Source organism: Corvus moneduloides, chromosome 33, assembly GCF_009650955.1.
Source record: "Corvus moneduloides isolate bCorMon1 chromosome 33, bCorMon1.pri, whole genome shotgun sequence".
Taxonomy (NCBI): Eukaryota; Metazoa; Chordata; class Aves; order Passeriformes; family Corvidae; genus Corvus; species Corvus moneduloides.
The window spans coordinates 1,026,026-1,051,204 of NC_045508.1; the positions used below are offsets into that span (position 1 = coordinate 1,026,026).

Consider the following 25,179-nt stretch of genomic DNA (forward strand, 5'->3'; position numbering starts at 1 on the left):
AAGCCCTCACGGCCGGGCCTCAGCACGAGGGTGGGGACCACGCCGAGGTGCTGAGGCTGGGCTGGCTGGGGACAAGGAGAGCAGGGGGGCCCTGCTGGGGCACGGCCCCTGGCTGCTGCCAAGAAGGGGCCGTGGGCAGAGGCAGGGCTGGCGGCCAGCCCGGGCCCCCGCGGCTGCCCAGGCCACGGAGCTGTGACCGAGGCCCCCCTGACACAGAGCTCTGGGCCCGCACAGCTGCTGCCACCATGGGGAGGGCGGCGATGTCTCCTCGAGCAGGGCTGCCGAGTCGCTGCTGCCGAAACAGCTCTGGACGCCACAGAAACAGCAGCAGAGTGTGCACAGGAACAGCAGGAGCCCCAGTGCCGGCACCAGCTCAACAAGGCATCCGCACCAGCCGGGACGCCAAACGGGGCGACGCTGTGGGCACAGCTGCACGTGGCTTGGCAAAAGGCTCCAGCTGAATTGGCCACAATGGCTTCCTCTTGCCTTGCCAGCCTCACAGCGACGCTTGGCAGCTTCAGCTGCAGCCTGTGCCCCTGACTGACTTCAGTGGCCGTGCTTGAGGGCAGACTCGCCTTCCACAGTCAGGCGTCCCAAGGCAGCAGCATTGGTGCCATCGTGAGAGAGAGACTCTGATGGGACACAAGCCCTGCACTGCAGCTGCCATCCCTCTCCTCCATGCAGGCCCCTTAAAGACACGTACATGAGCTTCCAAACTAAATCCTGGACTTGCTTGGAACAAAGGAAGATGCAGCCGGCACTAAAGAAAAGCAGGGAGTGCTGGCAGACGTTCAGGGGCGGAGGGAAGCGCTTTGCTGTGTGCAGAGGAGATGGCCCGGTTCACAAGCTCAGGCTTTGCTGCCAGAGGATCCTGCTTTGCTCTTGCTGGAGGCCATTCCCTACCAATGCCTGGCCCTCCATTGTTCCTGCATCACGGCTGCTGGACCTGTGGCAACAAGTGTGTCCCGAGTCCCTGTGACAGCAGGAAAGGGTGGGACCTGTGTGCTTCCAGTGCCTGTCTTGGCTGCTCCTTCAGGGTGCTGGCACCATCATCAGAGACACAGAACAGCTTCTCCTCCCACAGCTATCCCTATCCTCTGCGCTTCCCCAGGTGGCTCCCTTGATGTTCCCTGGGGAACTTCCCTGTTTGTGGCTGTCCATTGCCCTGCTCAGCAGGGACGCAGTTGTGTTTGGACGTGAGCTGCCACAGCCAAACACGCAGCAACTGGAATGTTGAATATCAGAGGCTGGGTTGATTCTTTCATTTCCAGAATGCAAGAAAGACAGAAAAGCACAAGGAGACGTCACAGTGTCTCTGTAGAATCTCTTTGTCCTGTGAAACTCAGCAGCTGATGCTGTTCTGGTGCTACTGCTAATCCCTTCCGTGAAAAAATTCACTCCAGGAAGGAGAACATCTCCTGTAGGATACCAAGTGCTGCCCCCAGTCACTCCAGGTGCTCCTGCCAACAGCGCCCTGTAGGAAGGAGCACAGCCCCCAATGCACCTTGGCTTTGGCTGCCCTCTGGCAGAGAAGCCCCCGGGGGCACAGGTCTCTGGGGCAGGAGACGGGCACCAGCGCTGCCAGGGCTCGGGGGGTGGCAGGTCTGCTTCGGACGGGACTCTGCCACACCTGCTGATTTCAGCGCTCCCCGGGCCCCAGGGCTCAGAGCAGCATTCGCGCCCTGGCCCACACGTTCCTTGTCTGTGTCACAGCCCCGGCTTTAGGATGGCCACCGGCCGGGACGTGTCCCAAGGAGGCCGTGCCAGCTTCTGTGGAAGACCCCGAGCCCTTCCTGCGGCGGCTGCGGTGGCAGCCGTGGGGGCTCCTGGTGCTGCCCCGAGCCCGCAGAGCAGGGGAGCGTTTGCTTATGGCTGGAGCCGATGCTAAAGTTCCTGTTGGGCTCTCTTAGACACTTGGGGCAAGGCATTCCTTCCAACCTGGGCCACTTGGGGTGGGCTGGGGGCGGCCCCAGGGCAGGTGGCAGCGTGTGCAAGGGCCCTTTGTGACACGGTGCAGCATGGTCACCGTGGGGTGGAACGGGACAGGGTGTCCCAGGGCCCTTTGTGACATGTGCTGACATAGGGGCTGGCGGCGACGCGGCCACGCCACAGTGCTCGGAGCACGCGACGGGACAGGACGGGACAGAGCGGTGCCGTGAGGAGCCCCCACACAGCACACTTGTTCCTCGCTGACCTGGAGCTTTTCCGAGGCGTTATTCCTGCAGGTGACCTCGAGGCCAGACCACAGGACTTGGTGACCTGTGGCCTTCTCGAGGCTTCTCTTTTGCAGGTGCCCTCGAGGGCAGACCGTGGCAGCTCCGTGCCCTGGAGCTTTTCTGAGGCATCTCCCATCCCTGTGGCCGTTGCCCTCAAGGCCAGACCGTTGGCTTTGCTGACCACAGTCCTTGATGAGGAGTCTCCTGTCCTTGTGGCAGGAGCCCTCTGAGACCAGGCTGCAGGACTTGCTGTCCTGTAGCCTTCCTGAGGCTTCTCTGCTGCTGGTGCCTTCAAGGCACAAGTGCAGGACTTGTTCACTCAGAGCTTTCCCAAGGAATCTCTCTTGAAGGTGCCCTCGAGGCCAGACTGTGGCATGGCAGGCAGATTCCGTGGCCTGTTCAAAGTGTTCAGGGGGAAAAGAGGCCCTGGAGCTGCCCCAGCACAACAGCCCGAAGAGGTGGAGCAGTTCCAGCCACGGCAGGACGGTGAGTGACAGAGCTGGGCCACAGGGCTGATGGCGGCAGCCAGCTCAGCGCCATCCCATCCCATCCCATCCCATCCCACCCCACCCCATCCCATCCCATCCCCAGGGAACAGGCCCATGGATAGGCTGGAAGAGGAGCCAGGCCAGACCCCCCGCAGCAGCCGTGCTCCATCCCCTGGGCATCCCGGGGCTGCCCCTGCCTGGGGAGCGCAGGGCTGGGCTGCGTTCTCCGGCCTCTCCCGCAGCCCCTCAGCTCTGGCTGCGCTCGCTCTTTGCCAGATGCAGCCCTGGACCGGACACAAGAGCAGGACCGTGCCCACGGCCGCTTCCGGAGAACAGTGCAGGTACCTGCAGCCATCCCCACCTGGGCTGGGCCTGCTGTCGCTGCTCAGCCGAGCACCGCGCCTGGAGCACCCCTTGGAACATCCCTCTCTTCCCTGTCCTTTGTTCTCCTGCAGATGTTCCGGAAGTTCATCCGCATTTGGCATGGAAAGACCAGCACCACAGCAACTGAGGGCACAGCTGAGCCTGACTCTGGGCTGACTGAGCTCCAGGCAGAGCCTGATGTCAGCACAGATTCACCTGAGTGCTCAGAAGACTCTGACAGTCCAATGAATGATCACACGGCGAAGACTGACGTGGCAGTGACTGAGGACATGGCAGTGACAAAGGACATGGCAGTGACTGAGGACATGGTTATCACAAACACTGACACCAGAGAGACTCAGGGCATCCCAAATACTGACACTATGCCCATTCCCACTGGGATTCATGCTCCCAAACTGGATTTTTTTGAAGAGAGTGCTGCTTCTCCTCAGCAGCAGGTAAGCAGCCTGGGGCCAGGGCTGGAGACTCCAAGGATCATGTGCCCCCTCAAGCCACGGCTGCTGGGCCCCCTCAGCCTTTGAGGCCAGCACAGTGCGGTGGGAAGGGAAGCACTTCTTGGGGGCAGCTGGGGAAGTTGCTCCCTTGGACAGTGCTCCAAGTCTTCCCCATGCCTCCTCCAGGTGCCAGCCATGGTGAGGAACATTCACCAGAGACTCGGGTCCCATGTCACTGTGGATGCCTGGCTGCAAATTGACATTCTGAGGCTGGCTGAAGAGCACCCCGCTGATGTGGTGCTGACCCTCCTGCGCTGTGCCCCATCGTGCGACAGGTACGGGGCCCAGCTGCCTTGAGAGCTCGGGGCTCACCAGCCCTTAGGGCCCATCGCCCTGTGCCGCCTGTCCAATGGGGTCTGCCAGACAGGCGGAGAGCTGCAGGACCCTCGGGCCCCTCTGTTTCCTGAGCCTGCTGCCATGCTCCCTCCCTGCCCCTCAGGGCACCAGGGCTCTGTCACCTGGGCCCCCACAGCTGCACAGGGCATGGTACTGTGACTGAGACGCCCCTGACTCAGAGCTCCGATCCCACAGAGCTGCTACAATGATGTGGAGAATCATAGGATCATTGGGACCAGCAGTGGAGAAGGTGTTGCCAACACTGCTCTGTGTGATGCAGGAATGGCCACTGCATAGCATGTCCACCTCTGATGGGGATGATACAGATGTCTTTGCCCTGGCTGTGAGTTTCTGGAACTGGCCTTTATTCACCCCGAGGTCACATCCTCACCAGCTCTCCATCCTTCCCCCACTGCATCTCCCTGCCTCAGGCGCTGGGCTGAAACCTGGGCTAGGGGCAGGCTCAGGGGGCACCAGGCCCGGTGCTCCCCCTGCGTCTCCCCTCGGGCCCTGCCACATGGACAGCTCGGCACTGAGGGATGTTCCTGAGCTGTCTTGAGCTGCTTCTTTTGCAGGCAACTCTGGCGCTGTGGGTGATTGTCCAGGTGCCCGAGTGCCACGAGGCAATGATCCTTTATTCAGCCCGCCTGTTTGTGACTCTGCTCTTCCAAGTTGTCATCACCACACAGCAGGTGCCAGAGGAAGTTGATCACTTCTGGAGAGCATGCTGGGAGGAACACCACCTTCCCACCAACCCCAACAGGTCCCAGTCCTCCTGTCCTTCCCATGCCCTTGTGGCCAGTGCCAGTGCTCCCAGTGTGACCTGGGCTTTGCTCTGCACACAGGTTTGCAGTGCAGGCCATGAAGGCTCTGCTCTGTCGACTGCGCTGTGACAATGAGGTGGTGGCTATGGAGCGCAAGCGTGGCTGGGACACGCTGCTGTGTGCTGACACCCAGCACTATGCAGTGGGTCTGCTGGCCAGGTGAGACCCCCTTCTCCCCACTGCCCCTGGCACTTGTGCCCTGTGCCCGAGGTGCCCCACACAGTCCTTGTGGGGCCTCGTCACCGAGGGACAGCCAAGCAGACTGGAAAAGGCTGGAAGGGGAGGGTGCCCAGAAGGAGCTGCCTCCCAGAGCACCCAGGTCCCCTTGCAACGTGGTGGGGAAGACCAGACCTGTGTGAGTCAGTCCTGGGAGAGCTTTGCCCCCTGGCTCAGGGTCTTGGTGCCTTTTTCCCCCTACCAGAGAGATGCGCCAGGTCTTGATCCCCTTCTGTTCCCGCATTGCATTCCACCTGCTCAAACCACTCAGCAGGGAGGAGCCATGCTGGGATCTGCCCTTCCTGGCATTCCTTGTGGAGGTAAGCCTGACGGCCAGCGCTGCCTCGCTGAGCTGCCTCCCGCCTCTCTGCCCTCTCGTAGCCGCAGCTGCCTGGGACGGTGCCTGCACCCTGCACTGCTGCCTGGGCCCAGCCCTGGGCGGTTCCGGGCTCCTGCCGGCCGGCTCCCCTGTCACTGCCCTGTGCCTTTCAGCTCCTCGAGTGCCTGGACTTAAGTAAATATGGTGACAGCATCCTGGAGACCATGTCCAGGTACCTGCTGAGCGAGTGCAGGCAGAGATGTCGCCTGGCACTCAGAGGCCTCGTGGTGCTCAGCAAGGATCCCGCCATGGTGAGAAGGCGGCAGCGGCTGAAGCTGCGCTGGGGAAAGCAGTCACATGGGCTTGGCTGCGCTTCAGGAGCTGAGGCAGCTGCTCCCAGCTCTCCTGCCTCCCGGCTCAGCTGCCCCAGTGCTTCGGGACAGGCCTTTGGCCTCTGGGCCCTGCGGCAGCAGGGTGGGGTTGCGGGGCCAGGGTGGTGTAGGCAGTGCAGCCGTTCATGGCTTCACAGCACGGCCTTGTGTTCCACACAGGCCAGAAGAATGGGCAGCCTGTCCCAACGGCTTGTGGAGCTGCTGGGCGATGCAGATGGAGAGGTGGTCAGGATGTCCCTCTCTGTGTTCATGAATGTGCTGGAGAATAAAGACATCCTGGTATCCAGCACCACCGCCCTGAAACTGGCTGAGGCGCTCCTGCCACTCCTTGATAATGTAAGGCTCTGTGCCCCCAGCCACTGACACTGGCTGCTGCCCAGACACTTTGTGCCCTGTGGATTTTTAGGCCGTTGCCCACACGGGCTGGAGAAGTTGCTGCTGAGGTTTTTTCCTTTACTCCAGGACAACAGCCATGTGCAGATACTCTCCATTCACCTCTTCTGCAAGGTGATGGAGTTGGTAGTGGACGAGGGAAAAAAGCCCCTTAAGACAATTGTGTGCCAGAGCCTACTCCCACTTTTATTCCACTGCCATGATGAGAACCGGAACGTGGCAGACGTGAGGACTTGTGGGCTGATGTGTCCTCCTGGGAGGGGGCTCAGCTGCCTCCTGCCCTGAGGCCTCGCAGGCTGCAGCCTTCTCCTGGCCTTGGCACAGGGACGTGGGTCCTGTGCCCTGGGCTGTGGTGCCATCTCCGTGTCTCTGCTGCTCTCCAGGCTTCTCGGGAAATGCTGATTTGTGCGGCCAAGTTCCTGAAGAGAAGAAATCTTGGGCAGCTGGTGAAGAAGGAGCAGCTGTCGAAGTTTGCTGAGTGCCTGGTAAGGATCACCTGGAAGCCTAAGCTGAGCCTGGAGAAGTCCCCTGCCCCTGGTGCCCAGTGTGTGGGGCTTGCAGCACTGCTGCACCAGGGGCGCCAGCCTGCGCCCCACACGCTGCTCCCTTCCCCGGGCTCTTCTCCAGGCTCCTGTGGCCCCGAGCCGGGAGCCGATGGAGCCCCGGCCCCGCTGGGCTGTGGCGCGGGGCGGCACCGCGGCTCCCCGGGCAGCAGCCGGCCCTCGGCCCCCTCCAGAGCCCGGCGCCAGCGGCTGCTGGCCGGGCCTCGGGGCCGTGCGGGCAGGGGAGGCCAGGGCTGGGCGCAGAGAGCCCGGCCGAGGGGCTGAGCCCGCGCCAACCCTTCCCTCCTGGCGCTCTCTGCAGCTGGCAGAGGACAGGAGCCGAGCGGCCGAGCGCCTGCACCAGGCGCTGCCGTTCGTGGAGAGCCCGCAGGAGTCCCTGCGAGAGGCGGCCGTCAGGTTCATGGGTGAGCCACGAGCCCGGGGCCCCTCCCCGCCCCGCCGCAGCTCGGCCCCAGCCCCGGCTGCTGCCCCGGCAGCGGGATCCGGGCCCGGGGCCGTGGAGCCCCGCCTGCCCTCGGGGCCGCTGCCGCCCTCTCGCAGCCGTGCCCTCGGGCGTCAGGATGCGGCAAGGGCCCGGGCTGAGCCCTGCCGGGGCAGGAGAGCGTGTGGCCACGGGGCTGGCAGCGCCGCTGCGAGGGAGCTGTGCCGCGGGGCCGTGACCGCCTCTGTGCTCCCAGGGGCTGCCAGGGTGTTCTTGAGGGGGCACAAGGAAGAGCTCCAGCTCCTCAGTGAGGGTGAGTGAGGGCAGCGGGCTGGCAGCGGGGGCTGGCGGGGGCGAGCTGCAATGCCTGGCTCGGGAGCTGCAATCCCTGCCCTGGCTGTGGGGGCTTTGCTCCGTGTGTGGACTCGGGGTGACGTGGGCAGAGCACAGAGAGGTTTCAGGGACACGGTGGGGAGCTTCATGGCCAGCACCTTCTGGCTGATCTCCTTGGCCCCTGCTGTCTTCTGGCCATGGCAGGAGCTGGGTGAGATGGCCCTGGCAGGAAGGTCTGCTTGGATTCCTGCAGAGCCAGGCTCTTACCGTGGCTCTGTTCTTGTCTCTTCCAGCCCTTCAAGCCCTGAGGAGAGACGACAGCCCTTCCCCGATAAACATCATAGTTCAGGAAATATTCAACGAAAGAGCTGCAGAACTACGTTCATCTGCTGGCTCAGAACCAGTGTCCCTTTAAGACCTCCAGATATCCTGGAAGATGAGACCATCTGGAGACTAGAGGAGAGCAGCTGGAGCTCCAGGCACAGCTGATGCTGGTCACAGCTGAGCCTGTGGAAAGCTCCCATAGCTCCTGCCCTTTCCCTCCCTTTTGACAGCTCCATCCCTCCAGCCTTCAGACCCTGCCCATCCCCTTTTTTCCTCCCAGCTCATCCCTTCACTTCGCCTCCTATTAATAAACAGTTTGGTTTCTTCACTTGACCTGCATCTCTGTGGTGCTGAAGCGGCGCAAAACCTGAGCCCTGGGACACACAGGCCCCTCCTGCCTCTCTCTTCCGTGCTATTACTGCAACCCTAGGGTATATCACCGTGTCCCGCAGCCGTAGGGAGGAGGAGAGAAGATCCAGCAAGCAGGAATTGTGGAGCAAGATTGATTTATTTAATTATTTTACAAACTCTTTCATAGACTTTTTTCTTCATAGTCTAATTGGACAAAGGATCAGCCACCCCTTGGGGTCATTGGCTAAAATCCTAAAGCATCCATTGTCAAAATATTTTCTACTGTACTATAAACAAGACTTTTCAAGGCTGCATGTGTTTGGTTGTTTACATAACTCTGCTGCCTCTTCTGTGAGAGAGAAAAGTCTCTCACAGACTTAGAAAATAGCAAGAAAATCCTTGCTAGCAGCATTTTTGTATCCACATCGTGCCATGTTTTATGCAGAGACACAGAGGAACGAGGGCAGCTCAGGCTGGAAGGGTCCCTCTCCTGAAGGTCCAGTTCCACAACACTGTGGAGTCAGAGGTCTTGCTGAGCACCCTGAAGGCCCTGGATTTTAGAACAGCCAACAGGAGTATGCTCCGGAGGCAGCTGTGAGGGATTCCGTGGCAAGCCTCCACGGAGGGCCAAGGAGCTTGGAATGCTGGAAGTTTTCAAGAGCAGCTTCCTGAAAGCCCAGCAGTGCTCCATCCCTGCACGGGATCAGGAAGAGGGCAGAACCAGAGACCACCCGAGCTTAACAGTGGCCTCTGGGTGTGTCTATGAGCAAACGAAGCAGCAGCACAGTGGTCAGACTCAGACGCGCGACCATCCCGGTGTCCAGAGTGCTGTCAGGCAGTGTTGGGATCCTGGGGGCAGTTTTGGTCTCCACAAGTGTGGGATCGCAGCCCCTGCTGATGCTTTGAGAGGCCACCTAAAAACAGACCAGACCAAAATAAAGGAATAAAGGTAGGTATTTATTTGAAAGGCCTTCAAAGGTACACCCAGGGTAGCCAGAGGCTACTGCCAAGATGGACCCCAAGATGGACGACAGGTCACGAGTTCTTCACACTTTTGTAAGTTTGGTTCCTTTGCGTATGTGCTGGTTTGGCCAAATTTAGAAAGATATCCTCTGAGAGAAGGCACAACCACCCCTCCCCCAAACCTGGTTCAGGAAAAAATAAGTTTTCCTCAAAGGAAAGTGAAGGAGATAAAAACTATTTATTTAACAAACACATGGGAAAAGGAAAATAATGCTAAATAATAAAATCTTTCAGTGTGGAGGAAAAACCTGAGAAAATGTTAGAGTCCTCCCTTTGGTCTCCTCAGAGCTGGGGCTTGGCCTAGGGCCAGGCCCTCTGTGCTTGGTGGCAAGTCCTCCTGATGTGCTCCGATATTGAAGCAGTCCAGCAGAAAAGGGAGAAAATCCAAAATTCCAGGGAAGGAAAAAAAAATTCAGCTCTCAGTGTCCCTTTGGAAAAAAAAGAAGCTGCAGAACTGGCCAAAAGCTGACTGGAAAGCAGCAAGCTGGGTGCCTCCTCCCCCTGCTGCAGCTGGGAAAAAGAAAGTCCCTATCTCTGTGTGACCTTGAACAAGCTGCAAACTGCTTTGAAAAAGTTTTGCTCAGTTTTTCCTTCCCCCTCTCAGGCTCAGTTTAGAGGCATAGAAAGGCACAAAGTTAATTTCTGAGCATAGGGCAGGGATACGGGATACACATCACAAAGTCACCCCAAGACATTCCACCCCTTATCCCATATCATTGGCTCAATGCCCAAACTAATATATTCTAACTCTACACACACACATCAATACATATACACATATATATATATATACAGCTATGTACAAACAGTGACAGTGACACTCAGCAAGCAGTGGTACACAGGCATTCCACATTACAGATGGTTTTCACACAACAATCAGATCCCCCTGCGGTACACAACGTGTTGTTCCATCTTTCTGCATTACCCACCATGTGCAACCAGGTCCCTGAGCAAAGACAACCCCACGGATGGGTTTGTCTGTACTCGAGGCAGAATTTATTCACACAGTGTTTCCTAACAGACCTCTGCCATGCACTACTGGGACCTTATCTCCATCTACTGTATGCAGGGATTCAGATTGGGCTGGACCAGCTCTATTGGTGGGACCTCGGGTGTTAACTAACCAGGTGGCCTTTGCCAGATGCTGCTCCCAATTTTTGAAAGTTTTCCCACCCAGTGCCTTCAGGGTGGTTTTCAACAATCCATGGCACCATTCCACTTTGCCTGCAGCTGGTGCATGGTAAGGGATGTGGTACACCCACTCAATGCCATGTTCTCTAGCCCAGGTGTTAATAAGGCTGTTCTTAAAATGAGTCCTGTTGTTGGACTCAGTTCTCTCAGGGGTGCCACGCCTCCACAGGACTTGCTTTTCCAGACCCAAGATGGTGTTATGGGCAGTAGTATGAGGCACAGGGTAGGTCTCCAGCCATCCTGTGGTGGCTTCTACCATTGTGAGCCCATAGCGCTTGCCTTGGCGGGTTTGAGGCAGTGTGATGTAATCAACCTGCCAGGCCTCCCCATACTTGTATTTGGACCATCGCCCACCATACGACAGGGGCTTCACCCGCTTGGCCTGCTTGAACGCTATTACCGCAGGCCTGGTTCCTACGGTATATCACCGTGTCCTGCAGCCATAGGGAGGAGGAGGAGGAGAAGATCCAGCAGGCAGGAATTGTGCAGCAAGATTGATTTATTTAATTATTTTACAAACTCTTTTATAGACTTTTTTCTTCATAGTCTAATTGCACAAAGGACCAGCCACCCCTTGGGGGTGATTGGCCAAGATCCTAAAACATCCATTATCAAAATATTTTTCTACTATACCATAAACAAGACTTTCCAAGGTTGCAGGTGGCTTGGTTGTTTACATTCCCTGCTGCCTCTTCTGTGAGAGAGAAAAGTCTCTCACGGACTTAGAAAAATAACAAGAAGATCCTCACTAACAGCATTTTTGTACCTACAGAACGCAGCGCATGTCTCACAGTCATGGATCACCTGGGAGATACTGTCCATGGTTAGATCCACCCCTCGATCTCGTGCCCACCTATAGGTGGCATCTCTGCCTTGATGACCTGAGGCATCATGGGCCCATCGAGCTAGGAACAACTCTCCCTTGTGTTTCCAGTCCACGTCTATCTGTGACACTTCTATCTTTGCAGCCTGATCTACCTGCTTGTTGTTTTGGTGTTCCTCATTAGCCCTACTCGTGGGCCCATGATGCCTCAGGTCATCAAGGCAGAGATGCCACCTATAGGTGGGCACGAGATCGAGGGGTGGATCTAACCATGGATAGTATCTGTGATAAAACAAACTGTCTCCCTGTGATCCATGAAAGGCGGTCACCAGAGGCCAAGGCCAGCCAGACCTGTTGGCCTTGGCAGCTTTTGTCTGGCAGCAATCCTTGGATAGATGGAATGTTGGAGGCCAAATTCCAATTTTGGCCATGGGCAGCTGGGGGAGAAGGATGGTTCTGTTCCACAGGAAGAGAAGCACAGCCCCAGCATTTCAAAGGCAGCTGAGAGCTGGCCCTCAGGCAGCCAAGGGAAGCTGGACTTGTCAGTCCTGGCAGATTTTGCCCGGGAGCTGTACTTGGATGTACGGAATTTTGGAGGTGGATTCCCAGTTTTGGCCATGGACACCAGGACTTGAAAGATGTTTTTTTCCATGGGAAGAACAGCACAGCCCACAGTGTTTCAAAGGCAGATGAGAGGTGGCCCCCAAGAGACCAAGACCAGCCAGAGCCATCTGTCCTGGCAAGTTTCATATGGGAACAATCCTTACATAATCAAATTTGGATGTAGAATCCCAGTTTTGGCCGTGGGCCCCTGGAGGAGAAGGACAGTTCTGTTCCATAGGAAGGAAAGCACAGAGCCCCAGCGCTCCAGGGCAGGTGAGAAGCAGCTCTGGCCATGCCAAGGTCAGCCGGAGCTGCCAGGCGGCCCTGGGAGCCCAAGGCAGCCAGAGCTGTTCCACGTTCCCTTGGCTCCATGAGTCCCCTCAGTGTCACAAAGGTGTCCTTGGCTCCATGGGGCCCCTCAATGTCACAAAGGTGTCCTTGGCTCCACAGGGCCCTGCAGTGTCACAATGGACTCCGTGATTCCATGAGGTCCTGCAGGAGCACCATGGTCTCCGTGGATCCACGGGGCCTCTCAGAATCACACTGGCCCCTTGGTCCATGGTGCCCAGCAGTGCCCCAATGATCCCCTTGGATCCAATCCCACAATTACAGGGCTCCCAAGCAAAAACACAGGAAAAGGAGGAAAAGTTCTTTACTCTAAGAAGTAAACAAGGCTGAGGGAGGAGAATGAATCCACCAGAAAGCCAAGCCCAGAGCTGTCCTGAAAATCAGCCCTGGCTAGGGTCGGGCTGGGAGAGGCCCCAGCCCCCAGACCCATTTGCTGAGGCCAGGTTTGCACCCCCATCCCCCACCCAAGGGGGCAGGAGGAGTTTTGGGGGTGTGGGGTAACCCCTGCTCAGGGGGACTGAACACCACCCCCCTTACCCAGACTGGCTCAGGTGTGAAACCCCCAGCCCGGGAAGGCCACACACACAGGGGACAGTGTCACACTCGCCCCTCCCCAGGGGAGGTATCTGTCCCTGTCACTCCCTTGCTCTCCCCCCTTTTCTCTCTCACAGGCTGCGGGGCTTTGCCAAATGGGAGAATCATTTTTCTCTTCCTCCCTGCCACCTTTGTGACAGCTACACAGAGTTTTGCTTCCATTCAATCATCTGTATTGGGCCGAATTGTCACTTTTCTTTTACAGGAACCTGCAGCAGCTGAGCTGGAGCTGTGTGGGAACCGCTGGAGCTTTGAATTGCCACCATAACTGCTTGTGCTGTCGGTTCATTCATGGTTGGGGTTTGTTTGCGTTTTCACCACAAGGGACTTGTGGGAAGAGCAAACATTGCTCAAAGCATTTTGTGTAGAGTTGAGTTTGATTTCTGCCAAGTTTATTTGGTCTGGTGCCCAGGGGATGCTGGGGAGGGGCTTGGGGGGGTTGTCCCTGTCCCTCTCAGCCCAGGGCATTCCTGAGGGGGTGTCCCTGTCCCTCTCAGCCCAGGGGATGCCCGGGGGTCTCTGTCGCCCTCTCCCTGGAGGATGCTCAGGGGTCTCCATCCCTCTCACCCCAGGGAATGCTTGTACAGGGTGGGGGACCAGGGGCTCTGTGTCCCTCTTACCGCTGAGTGTGCTCGGGGGGTGGGGGGCTCTCCAACCTTCTCACACCTGGGGAGGCGGGGGGGGTCTCTGTCCCTCTCACCCCTGGTGTGACCCCGCCCAAGCATCATCGGGGTGAGAGGGACAGAGACACCCCCAAACCCCCACAAGCACCTCGCGAGAATCCCGAGGGGAGAAGGACAGAGACCCTCACTGGGAACCAAGAGGGGTGAGAGGGACAGAGACAGTCTCCATCCTCCTCAGACAAATATCACCCTGAACCCAAAATTCCCCCCAAATACCAGTAAAATGGTGAGACTTTAGATGTCTCTGATCAATTTCTTTATTTTTACCCCAGTTTTGGGTGTTTTTAAGGGACGAAGATGGATCAAAAGAAAATAGGGCCAAAACAAAAGGACCATCAGCCAGGGGTCTTCCCAACGTGGATCACAGGGAATGTGGGTCACCAGGGCTCCTCTGGGAGATGAATTTGGAGCAGAGGACAAAGCTCTTGCCATAGTCAGGGCACTCACAGGGCTTCCCTTACTGGTGGCTCTGTTGGTGTGGGACCAACTGTGAGCTCCTGGAGAAGCTCTTCCCACACTCGGGACACTCGTAGGGCCTCTCCCCGGTGTGGATGCGCCGGTGGGTGACAAGGGTGGAGTTGTACTTGAAGCCTTTTGTGTAGTCAGGGCAGCAGAAGGAGCACTCCTCTATGTGCTTGCGCTGGTGCCCGAGGAGACTGGAGCTCTTCCCACCCTCAGGACACTCGCAGGGCCTCTCCCCAGTGTGGATCCTCCTGTGGCAGAGCAGGCTGGAGCTCCAGCTGAAGCTCTTCTCACATTCCAAGCACTTGTTGGCCTTCTCTCTGCCATGAAGCTGCTCATGAACCACCAGCTCTGAGCTCTGGCTGGATCTGCAGCTGCCTTCCCAGCACAGGGTGGGTCTTTCCTCCTCAGAGCACCCTGGGCTGGGTTTGGAGCCCCCCCAGTCACTTCTCAGCCCCTTCCCAGCCGCGGCTGAGTTTAAGCCCTGTGTGCCTCTGTGCTGTGCCCGGGCTGGCTGCAGGCAGTGCCCCAGCCCTGCTGGGCTGTGCCCAGGAGCTGCTCCTGGCCAGAGCTGTCTCTCTGCAGCGCTGCCGCTTGCCAGGAGCTGCCTCTGTGCCAGGAGCCCGGCCCAGCTCAGCAGCACAGACACAGCACAAGGACTGGAATGACCCTCTCGGGCCTTGGTGCTGAGGCCCTGAACATCAGTCCCTGACAGGGACTGGCAGAAACCTCTCAAGAATTCCAGTCAGAATTGAACTTCCAAGTTTCTGGAAGTTTTCATGGGTCCCAGTGAGGGACACGACTGAGAAAGTGTCCCCAGGCTCCAGTCAGAGCAGAGAACTGGAGGCAGGGATGACAGGGGGGGACAAAGAGAAGCCAAGTCTTGGTGCCCTGGGGCACAGCAGCGTCTGTGCCACCAAGGGCTGGGAGGAGACACCTTGTCCTGAGGCCCTGGGGCCTCCTGGGCACAGCCCCAGCAAGGCTGGGCACTGTCAGCCCCTTGTCCTGCCCTCAGCATCCCCCCACATCCCAGTGGCCTCAGGGATCTGCTGGAAGGAGTCCCTGGGGAGCCTTGGTCAGGAATGGCCCTGGGGGCTCCTCGATGCTCCCAGGGACTGCAGGGTTTTCAAAGGACTTTGGCTTTGGCTTTTGCCTGGGAGTCTCTGAGAGCTTTGTGCAATCCTGGCCCCCAATTATCTGCTCTAATGAGTCCCTGGAGATTCTTTGTCAGTAACAACACTCAGTGGGGCTCATTAATGCTTCAGGGTACTCAGGGTTAGTTTAAGTACTTCTTTGTGACACTGAATCTCTGAGAGGTTTGTGCAATCATGGCCTCCAATTATCTCCAATTACTTTAACGAGTCCCTTGAGAGCTTTGCATTGACACTCAGTGGGGCTCATTAATGCTATGAGATACTCAAGGGTTTTAAGGTACTTTGGATTTTCCTTCCCACACTGAGTCTCTGAGAGGTTTTTGTGCAATCCTGGCCTCCAGTTCTCTCCTCCAAGGAGTCCATGAGGAGCCTGTGTTGCGGATGGACCTCAGTGGGACCCATTAATGCCTCGAGACACTTTGGGTGTTTCCTCTGCCTTTGACTCCTGGAAAGGTTTGTGCAATCTCCTCTCAGGCCCTGAGCTTCAAGGGCTCAGCCCCAAATGCACCACAGGGCTCATTAGGATCAAGCAAGTGCTGACAAACCCTGGCTCTGCCTTGATTTCCCTCTGGCCTGGTGCAGTTCATTAGGAAGGTTTCCTTCTCCAGTTATGGAGAAATATTTCAAAGAGCTTCTAAGAAATATGCATTCATATTTTAAGCGGTGTGTTTTATTTCTGTTCTCTTTAGAGAAGAGGTGATTGCAGCATTCTGTGACTGATACTGATGCAGGGTCTCTCCTCAGGAGGTCTGGCCTCGTCACAGAAGCTGTGCCTTGAGGTCTGACCCAGTGTGGACAACCCTGCTCCACATTCCCAAGCCCATCCTGTCTCTCCTCACTCACCTGGGACCTGCTTTGCTCAGAGAACTGGCTGCACTCAGCCAAAGGGGGAGATCTTGGGGTTTTTTGAAGCCATCTGAAACTCCTGAGTTTCCTCACTGAAAACAGACACCTTCCTCCAGTGTGTGCCAAGCCCAAGTGAAAGGGTGAAAATCATTGTACTTGGGCGTCCTTGGGCAAGAATAAAATACACAGTAACCAATGTAGAAGCCAGCTGAACAACTTGGCAGGAGATAGGGAACAAAGATGGCAGAAATGAGGAACAAAACTGCAGAAAGCAGTGAAGGAACTGCTGAAACAGCTGCCAAGAGACTGCGCATGCCGAGAGGAGAAAGGTGAAGAGTGCAGAGTGAGGAAGACGTTCAGCCTTCATCAAGTGCCCACCGAGCCTTCCTGAGCGCGACCACCAGGGAGCCCTGGGCCTGCGCTCCGCGTGTGCTACTGATAATAACGAGTGCTGAGAAATGGTTTGCACAACCACACCTTTTCTAGGGAAAACAATGAATATGCCTGAAATGGAACCACATCTTGTAATCTGCCGTGTGCCTGGGGTGGGTGTTTGGAGGAGTGATCCCTGCACACCCAGCGCGCTGAATAAAGCAAACACCCGCTTCTTGGACTTTGTCTGGGAAGTGTCTCTTGGCCCGGTTTGGGGCGAATCATAGAGCTGCCAGAGGGGCCTTTTTGGCTCAGCTGAGAGCAGTCCTGCTGCAAGGCTGTCCTCGAGCTGCTTGGGCTGCACATGTGCCCAGGGAATGCTCATTGCTTGCAGTCTCAGGCGCTGTGGGTGTGCAGGTGTAACTACTGCAGGAGGGAACAGCTCTGCTGGGGGGGAGTTCTCTTTTTCTTGGTGGTTTTTATGTTTAATGAACATTCCCTGCCAGCTCTGGGCAGAGCTCTGTAGCTGTATGTGCCACTTGTCTGTGGCACTGTGGCTCAGGAGGTGGCCAAGGGGAGCTTGGCCGAGGTGTGGGCAGAGGAATGGCCATCAGGCCAGGCTGGGGGGTCAGCGGCCGGTCAGTTGCGTTGCGTGGCCGCGGCTCTGGAGGCTTGTGTGGGAGCGTGTGCAGGGCTGGAAGGCTGGGGCTGCCGCCGCTGTGTCCCAGAGCCGGGAAGACCGGGGCTGGCCCGGCCCTGGCCCGGCCCCGCCAGCTCTGCCAGCTGCCGGCGGGGACACAAAGGGCAGCTCCGAGCTGCGGCCGCTGCGCTGCGGCCGCACAAAGGCAGCGCCCGCAGAGCTGCAGGGCAAGGTGCTGGCCCTGGCTCGGGGCTGGGCCGGGGCCAGCGGCAGAAAATCAACTTGCAGCTTGGGCCCCGCAGCAGGGAGGAGCAGCAATTGCTGGCTGAGAGAGACTCTTGCCAAGGGCCTGCGGGGCCGGGCCCCAGGGAACGGCTTCCCGCTGCCCGAGGGCAGGCTGAGATGGGATGTGGGGCAGCAATGGTTCCCTGGCAGGGCGCTCAGGGCCTGGCACAGGCTGGCCCCAGAAGCTGCGGCTGCCCCCGCATCCCTGCAAGTGTCCCAGGCCAGCTCGGCCATTGGGGCTTCCTGCCCAGGAGGGCTGGGCTGGGCTGGGCTGGGGCTGCTGAAGGGCAGATGGGCTCTGCCTGAGACAGCTGAAGGTGATTTACCAAAATATGAATATCGATCTAGTATTGATATCCAACTGAGACAGACAAAAACTCTCTAACAGTTTAGAGTTAGAAAGTGTATGTTTTATTTGGTACCAGGAACTGTGTGGGATAGTTCCCTAAGACGCAGGACCCCGATCCAAGCAAACACAAAGTTTTTTATCTACAACAGTTATGAATGTCCAAAATACAAATGTATATTCATAACATTAACATGTCCCATTCTCCGCTTCATATGGAAATGAGCTTAATGTAATTAAGCAAGCATAGCGTGTGCTCTGAATTGAGTCAGTGGTCTCGAATTGGGTCAGTGGTCTTAAAAAGATGAAGTAACTAATCTTCCTCATTTTGACCTTTTCGCCTCTCTGAACTGTAACAATCCCAATTACTTTAGTGACCTCTATGTTTCCTCTTGCATGACTTGAACGGGTTCCCACCAAGGGAGGAAATTGGTAATTGTCCTTGTTCCCTACACCAACTTATCAATGTTTCTGTTCCTCGTTCTAAGCACAGCTAAGCAAACATACAAATAACAGATCATCAGTTATTTGGTAATCAGTTACTAACATCTTAAAAGCCATTTCTGGTCCAGCTCTCTTAACTATTTAAATTAACTCTATCTGGGCCCAAATTCTTTCCTATTCTAACTAATTTCAACATAGCTAGCCTATAACTAAAATCTTTATGTTTCTTCTAAATCTATGTTTCAAACGCTGAGCATCATGAGGCCGGGGGGACCCCATTCCTGAGTGAGTGCTGGGGTATCCCACATTCCTGAAGGGATATCAGGGTATGTCCCGTTCCTGAGGCAGTTTTGGGGTGCCCCCAATGCTTAGGGAGGGGTTCTGAGAGGGGGGCTCTGGTACTTGGAAGGGGGACCTATTGTCAGGGAGCCGGGGAGCCCATTTTGGGAAGGATGCTGCTGTTTGTGGCAATGTTGAGAGGTTCTGAATGGGCTGTGGGGCCCTGGCTCTCATTTTGGGACTTGAGGTGAGCCCATGGGCACAGCAAGGCCTGAGGAGAGGTTCCAAGCTGCCATTTGGGATGGAGGGATTGAGCGGGTGCCTCCAATAAACTCAATGCCAGCCCCAATGTGTCGATGGCAGCCCCAAATGGCTCGATCCATCAGCCCCAAGGCCCGGCTGTGGGGAGTCAGGAACCACAGAAGGGGAATTGGTGTCCAGGAGGGGTGGGATGGGATGGGATGGGATGGGATGGGATGGGATGGGGGTGGCATCATGGGGGTGGGATGACGTTTGGGAGGGATGGGGTGGTTTGGGCACTTGGAGTGGAGCACTCCAGGGAGGGAAAGCAGGAGCTGCTTTTGGGGAGGCTCCTGCTGCTTTTTGACAATTTTGGGGCCTCTAAGTGGCTTCTGGGAGGTTGCAGTGAATTTGGGGTCATAAAACCCCCTCTGCAATTTGGGGGGCTGAGGTGAAGTCCCGACATTTTGGGAGGGTGAGGGTCCCCCAATTGGGAGGGGATCCTGCTGCTTTGCAACCCTTCAATGGGGTGAGAAGCGGCTTGTGAGGGAAGGAAGGAAGGAAAGAAAAGAAAGGAAGAAAGGAAGAAAGAAAGGGAAAAAAACCCCGAAAGCAACAAGGAAAGGAGGAAGAAAAGGAAAGTAGAAGAGAAGAAAGAAAAAAGAAAGAAAGAGAGCAACAAGAAACAATAAAAAAGGAAAAAAAAAGAAAGAAAAAACATTTAAGAATGAAGAAAGTAAGCAAGGAAAATATTATAAGAAAGAAAGAAAGAAAGAAACAGAAAGAAAGACACAAGAAAAAATAAAAGAGAAAAAGAAAGAAAGAAGAAAGACAGAAAGCAACAAAACCCAGAAAAATGGGAGAAAAAAGATTTAAAATTGAAGAAAGAAAGAATAAAGGATTCAGTAGCGTGAAGCGAACAAGAAAAAGGAAAAAGAAAGAAAGAAAGAAAAATAGACTCAATAACATGAAACCAGGAAGAAAAATGGAAAAAAAGGAGGAAAGAAGAAAGCAACAAGAAAAAAAAAGAAAGAATCGAAAGAAAAAACATAAAGAATGAAGAAAGCAAGCAAGCAAAAAGATAATAAAAATGAAAGAAAGAAAAGAAAGAAAGAATAAAGGAAATGAAAAGACAGAAATCATCAAGAAAATGAAAAAAGTGAAGAAAAAAGAAAATAAAAAAGAAACAAAGAAAGGAAGAGTACATAACATGAAACCAACAAGAAAATAAATTTAAAAAAAAGACAAAAACAGAAGAAAGAAAGAATCAAGGAAGAAAGAAAAACTAGAAAGAAAGACACAAGACAAACCAAAAAGTGAAAGAAAGCAAAAAGGAAAGAAAGAAAAAGTAAAGAAAGCAACAAAAAAGAAAAAAAAGGAAAAAGAAAACAAAAAGATAAAAAATAAAAGGAAGAAAGGAAGAAAGAAACAGGTAACAAGAAAGGGGAAAAATTAAAAAATGAAGAATCAAAGAAAGAAAGTAAAAAGACAGAAAGCAGCAAGAAAAGGAAAGAGAAAAGAAGAAAAGTAGAATAGAAGAAAAAGAAAGAAATAAAGCAAGAAGAAACAGGAACAGAAAAAGAAAGCGAAGAGATAAAAAAGGAAGGAAGAAAGAAAATGCAAAGTGAGAAATCAACAACAAATTGAAAAAAGAGAAGAAAAAAGAAAAGAAGAAAGAAATGAAGAAAGAGTAAGTAACATGAAACCAACAAGAAAATAACAAAGAAAAAGAAAAAAAAGAAAAAAAAAGAAAAGAAGAAGAAAGGAAGAAAGAAAAAAAGAACAAAAAACAAAGACACAAGAAAAAATAAATGAAAAAAAGAAAGCAAAAAAAAGAAGACAGAAAGCAACAAAAAACAAAACAAATTTTAAAAAATATTAAAAAAATGAAGAAAGACTCAATACCATAAAACCTACAAGAAAAAGGAAAAAAGAAAGAAAGAAAGAGATAAAGAAATAAGAAATCAACAAGAAAAAAAAGAAAAGAAAGAAAGCAACAAGGAGGAAAGAAAAAAAAAGAACAGAAAGAAAGCCAGAAGAATAAAAAGTTAAAAAAGAAAGAAACCAGAAAGACAGAAAGCAACAAAAAACAAAAAAGGAAAAGAAAGAAAAAAGATTTAAAAATTAATAAAGAAAAAAGCTAAAAGAAATCAACAAGAAAATGAAAAAAGCAAAGAAAAAGAAAAGATAAAAGAAAGAAAGACTCAATAATATAAAACCAAGAAGAAAAATGGAAAAAAAGAAAGAACAAAGAAAGAAACAAGAAACAAAAAAAGGAGGGAAAAAGAAAGAAAAAACATTTAAAAAGAAAGAAAGAAAGAAAGAAAGAAAGAAACCCCAAAAAGATAAAAACATGAACAAAAGAAAGAAACAAGACAAGGAGAAAGAAGAAAAGTATAATAAAGGAAAAGAAGAAAGAAAAAGGAAGCAACAAGAGACAGAAAAAGAAAGAAAGCAAAAAGATTAAAAAATGAAAGCAAGAAAACAGGAAAGGAAGAAAGGAATGAAAAAAGGAAGAAAGAAGGAAAGAAAGAAAATGGAAATGAAAAGACAGAAATCAACAAGAAAAGAAGTGAAGAGAAAGAAGAAAGAAAGAAAGACTCAATAACATGAAACCAAGAAGAAAAATGAAAAAAGAAAGAAAGAAGAACAAGAAAAATGAAAAAAAGGAAAAAAAAAAGAAAGAAAAAATCATTAAAAAATGAAGAAAGCAAGCAAGCAAAAAGATAATAAAAAGAAAAGAAGAAAGAAAGGAAGATAATAAAAAGAAAAGAAGAAAGAAAGGAAGACAATCAAAAGATAGAAATCAACAAGAAAATGAAAAAAGGGCAGGAAAAAGAAAAGAAGAAACAAAGAAGAAAGAAAGACTAAATAGCATGAAACCAACAAGGAAATAAATGTAAAAAACGACAAAGAAAAGAAGAAGGAAAGAAAGAAACAAGGAAGAAAGACAAAAAAGAAGAGAAAGAAAGAAGATGAAAGAAAACAAAAAAGAAAGCAAGCAAAAAGGAAAGAAAGAAGAAAATCAGAAAGCAATAAAGAAGAAAAAAAAGGAAAAAGAAAGCAGAGAAAATAAAAAGAATGGAAGAAAGCATCAAGAAACAAAAAGAGAAAAAAGAAAAAACCATAAAAAATGAAAAAACAAAGAAAGAAAGTAAAAAGAAAAAAAGGAAAGAGAAAAAAGAAAAGAAGGGAAGAAAGAAAGAAAGAGAAAAGACAAATGAACAAGAAAATGAACGAAGTGAAGAAAAAAGAAAAGAAGAAAGAAACAAAGAAAAAAGAATGCAAGAGTAAATAACATGAAACGGACAAGAAAAGAAAAAGAAAAAGAAAAAAAACAAAGAAAGAAACAAGGAAGAAAGAAAAAAAGAACAGAAAGACACAAATATACACAAGAAGAAAATAAAGAAAGAAAAAAGAGAAAGAAGGAAGAATGACAGAAAACAACAACAAAAAACAGGAAAAAGAAAAAAAGATAAAAGAATGAAGAAAGAAAGAAAGCTAAAAGAAATCAGCAAGAAAATGAAAAAAGCAAAGAAAAGTAAAAGATAAAAAAAGAAAGAATCAATAACGTGAGACCAAGAAGAAAAATGGAAAAAAGAAAGAAAGAAGAAAGCAGCGAGAAACAATAAAAAAAACCAAGAAAGAGAAAACATTCAAAAATGAAGAAAGAAAGAAAAAAGCAAAAAGATAATAAAAATGAAAGAAAGGAAGAAAAGAAGAAGGACTAAAACCATGAAACCAACAAGAAAATAAATTTTAAGAAAAGTCAAAAAAAGAAGAAAGAAAGAAACAAGGAAGAAAGAAAATGACAGAAAGAAAGGCACAAGAAAAAATAAAAGTACAAGAGAAACAAAGCAAAAAAAGAAAGATGAAATACAGAAAGCAACAAAAAAGAAAGAAAAAGAAAAGAGGTAAAAAAATGAAGAAGGAAAGAAAACGAAAAGAAATCCACAAGAAAATTTAAAAAGGGAAGAAAAAGAAAAGAAGAAAGAAAGACTAAGTAACGTGAAACAAAAAAAATTTTAAAAAAAGAGGAAAGAAAGAATCAAAAAAGAAAGAAAAAAGAAAGACACAAGAAAAAATAAAAGAAAGAAGAAAGCAACAAGAAAGCAACAAAAAAATAGGAAAAAGAAAGAAAAAAGAGAAAAGAATGGAGAAAGAAAGAAAGCTGAAAGAAATCAAAAAGAAAATGCAAACCTTGTGCCACTGCGGGACCTTGTGCAGCCAAGGAGAGCATTGTGAGAGTGCGGGGCCAGGGAACCAAGGCACCATTGGGACCTTGTGGGGCCTCCTGGGCTCAAGGGACCATTGCCACACTGGGGGGCCTCATGGAATGAAGGGTCCATGGTGCCACTGCAGAACCAAGGACACCATGGTTACACTGCGGGGCCATGGAACCAAGGCACCATTGGGACACCCCGTGGCCTCATCCTCTGGAATTCCAACAGCTCTGAGGGATGGCAGCACCTGCAGGCAGCACGGAAGGATTCTGGGGAGAGCCTTTGATCCCTGCTCCAAAGGAAATCAGAGAAAGAGCCCTGCTCAGATCAAGGCACCTTTTCCTTTTCCTTTTCCTTTTCCTTTTCCTTTTCCTTTTCCTTTTCCCTTTTATTTCCTGGTGTAAACTGTTGACCTGCCTGTAAGGTGCAGCAAAAGCTTTGCAGGGTTTGGTTCAAGGTCCCCAAGGTTGGAACAGGGAAGTGTTTGAGTCCCTTCGAAGAGAAGGGTTGGAGTCTTTGTGCCATGCCTGCCTGGGATCCATGGAACAAGTGTGTTCTGGCAGACTCTGGGATCTCGAGAGCAATCCCATGCAGGAGCCAGCACTGGCCCTGCACCCTGGTGGGAGCAGCGTGGTGCGGATGGGAAACGGGCAGCTGGGTGTGCAGTGGGAACCTCGAGCCAGGTCATAGAAGGCCAGGCTTTAGCTTTGAACACAGCAGCACAAAAAGCAGAATGAATGACCTTTCCTAGAAATCACTGAAGGAAAAAGGGTGACCATATGGACTGATTTGAACTATGGGTTTGGAATAATACACGCCCAGGGAGCCTCATGGAAGGAAAGGGCACAGAGGTCTCCAGTGAGTACAAAAAGCAATCAGTCACCTGCTGCAGAGTGTGCCAAAGCCAAAAGAAGTGGCCCTGCTGCCCTTGTAAAGCCCATGGGTTTGGAGACTCCCCAGGTAATCCAGGGAATCCATTGGCTGACCAAACAGCTCAAGAGGGTGCTGAAAAAGCTCTCCTTGCACTAATACCTAGCAAAAACTGGAATGTTCTGCAACAGAAACCAGATTCCAGTGATCAGGACAGGCAGTCAGCCCCAGCAGCAGCAGCAGCTACGGAAAATGCCAGCAGGTGATTGGTAACCCCGTGTGGGCAGGTAATTGTAGCTCCACAATTAATGTATAACGGAACTCAAACATCAGGAAACCCATGAGGAAATGGAGAATATGGTGGCCAGTTTACAAAGGCATCTAGTAAGCACAAAAATGGCAAAAAATGATAGATCAGTTGTTGAGAAAGATGGGATTAGTTTTGAAGGAAGAAGGCTGCCTCCAGGGCTCGTTAAATGGGAATCACCAGGTGATTTTGGCAAACTGATTTTGCAGAACTGCCAAGGCAAAAGGGGGACTGGCACATTTTGGCATTGGTGGATCCTTCTTCTGGATGGCCAGAAGCTTTCCCATGTGGCACCAACAAGACAAGGGAAGGCTCAGAAGTTTTGCTGAAATGAATATTTAATAGCACTGGGACTAACTCTTGTAAGCCTTAAAAGGTGCATGGTTCTCCACAGATCATTGGGGCTGAACTCGCCTGTACATCCTTTCCAACCAGGAGATGCGGTGTGCATCAGAACCTGGAATTTTGGACCAATCCAGCAGAAGTGGAAGGGACCATCTCAAGTCCTCCTGGTAACCTACCCTGCACTCAAGGTTGAAGGAATCAAACTCGGGGTTCATCACATGCAGGTAAAACCAGCGAGCACACATTAAACACAGCAGAAACAAGACTGACTGACACCGTGGGGTTTGGGGTTTTACATAAATCCTATTGTTTTAGGTATTGAATATGATTTTCTAAGGGGATACTATTTATTGGATCTGGATGAAGATGATCAATAATTGTGTATCTATAATAATAATAGAAACGATGTTCCTGACTTCTGGGAAGGGAAATGCGGTTTTCAAAGTCAGTGCAAGATGTTGGCAGACGACAGAATGTAACCCCTGTAAGAGCTTGTTTGCCAACACCAACCTCTGCAGAAAATCCAGTTCCGTGGGGAGCTTCAGTCAGCAATTTGACAAAAATCTGGGAACACGTGTGGGAAGGAAAGCACCCAGGGCACCTGGACAGGGATGGAAGGAGAATATTCCTTACCATGGACACATCAGAACAATAGTGCTGAGAATTGTAACACTTCCAAAGCGGATCTGGAAATTACCTCAGGAAATATTGATCAGCTGACAGATTGCACTGATACCCCCTGGGGCTGTCAAATTCCAGAAGTATGGAATCACCCTCAGACAGGACAATGGGAATGTTTCCAGCCAGTTCAGGGGTGTCTGGGCTGGGAAGGGAGCCCAGGCCTCCCACAGGACCCCTTTACAGGTGGGTATAAAATATCCTGATTTAACAAGGTCAAGGCCAAAGGATCCCAGGACAAAGGAAAAGTGGGATTGCCCTAGGACAGACACTTGAGCTGTTTGGAATGCTGAGGTCCAGCGGCTCCTGGCTGTGGCCCAGGCTCTGAGGCTGGGCTGTGTTTGTAGAAATGATTCTGCCTTTCTCAGT

General features: G+C 51.8%; 1 protein-coding gene across 1 annotated transcript; it reads left to right on the forward strand.

Moving 5' to 3' along the window:
• The first annotated feature begins 2,423 nt into the window (after positions 1 to 2,423).
• LOC116437174 (maestro heat-like repeat-containing protein family member 1) lies at positions 2,424 to 8,036 on the forward strand. The gene is made up of 15 exons (XM_032094785.1): positions 2,424 to 2,702; positions 2,981 to 3,045; positions 3,160 to 3,525; positions 3,709 to 3,857; positions 4,114 to 4,261; positions 4,494 to 4,681; positions 4,764 to 4,901; positions 5,164 to 5,278; positions 5,451 to 5,588; positions 5,829 to 6,005; positions 6,132 to 6,287; positions 6,446 to 6,547; positions 6,927 to 7,029; positions 7,303 to 7,359; positions 7,673 to 8,036. Exons 1-15 carry the CDS (start codon positions 2,591 to 2,593, stop codon positions 7,792 to 7,794), a joined length of 2,136 nt encoding a protein of 711 aa, XP_031950676.1. The 5' UTR covers positions 2,424 to 2,590; the 3' UTR covers positions 7,795 to 8,036.
• Positions 8,037 to 25,179: the final 17,143 nt, after the last annotated feature.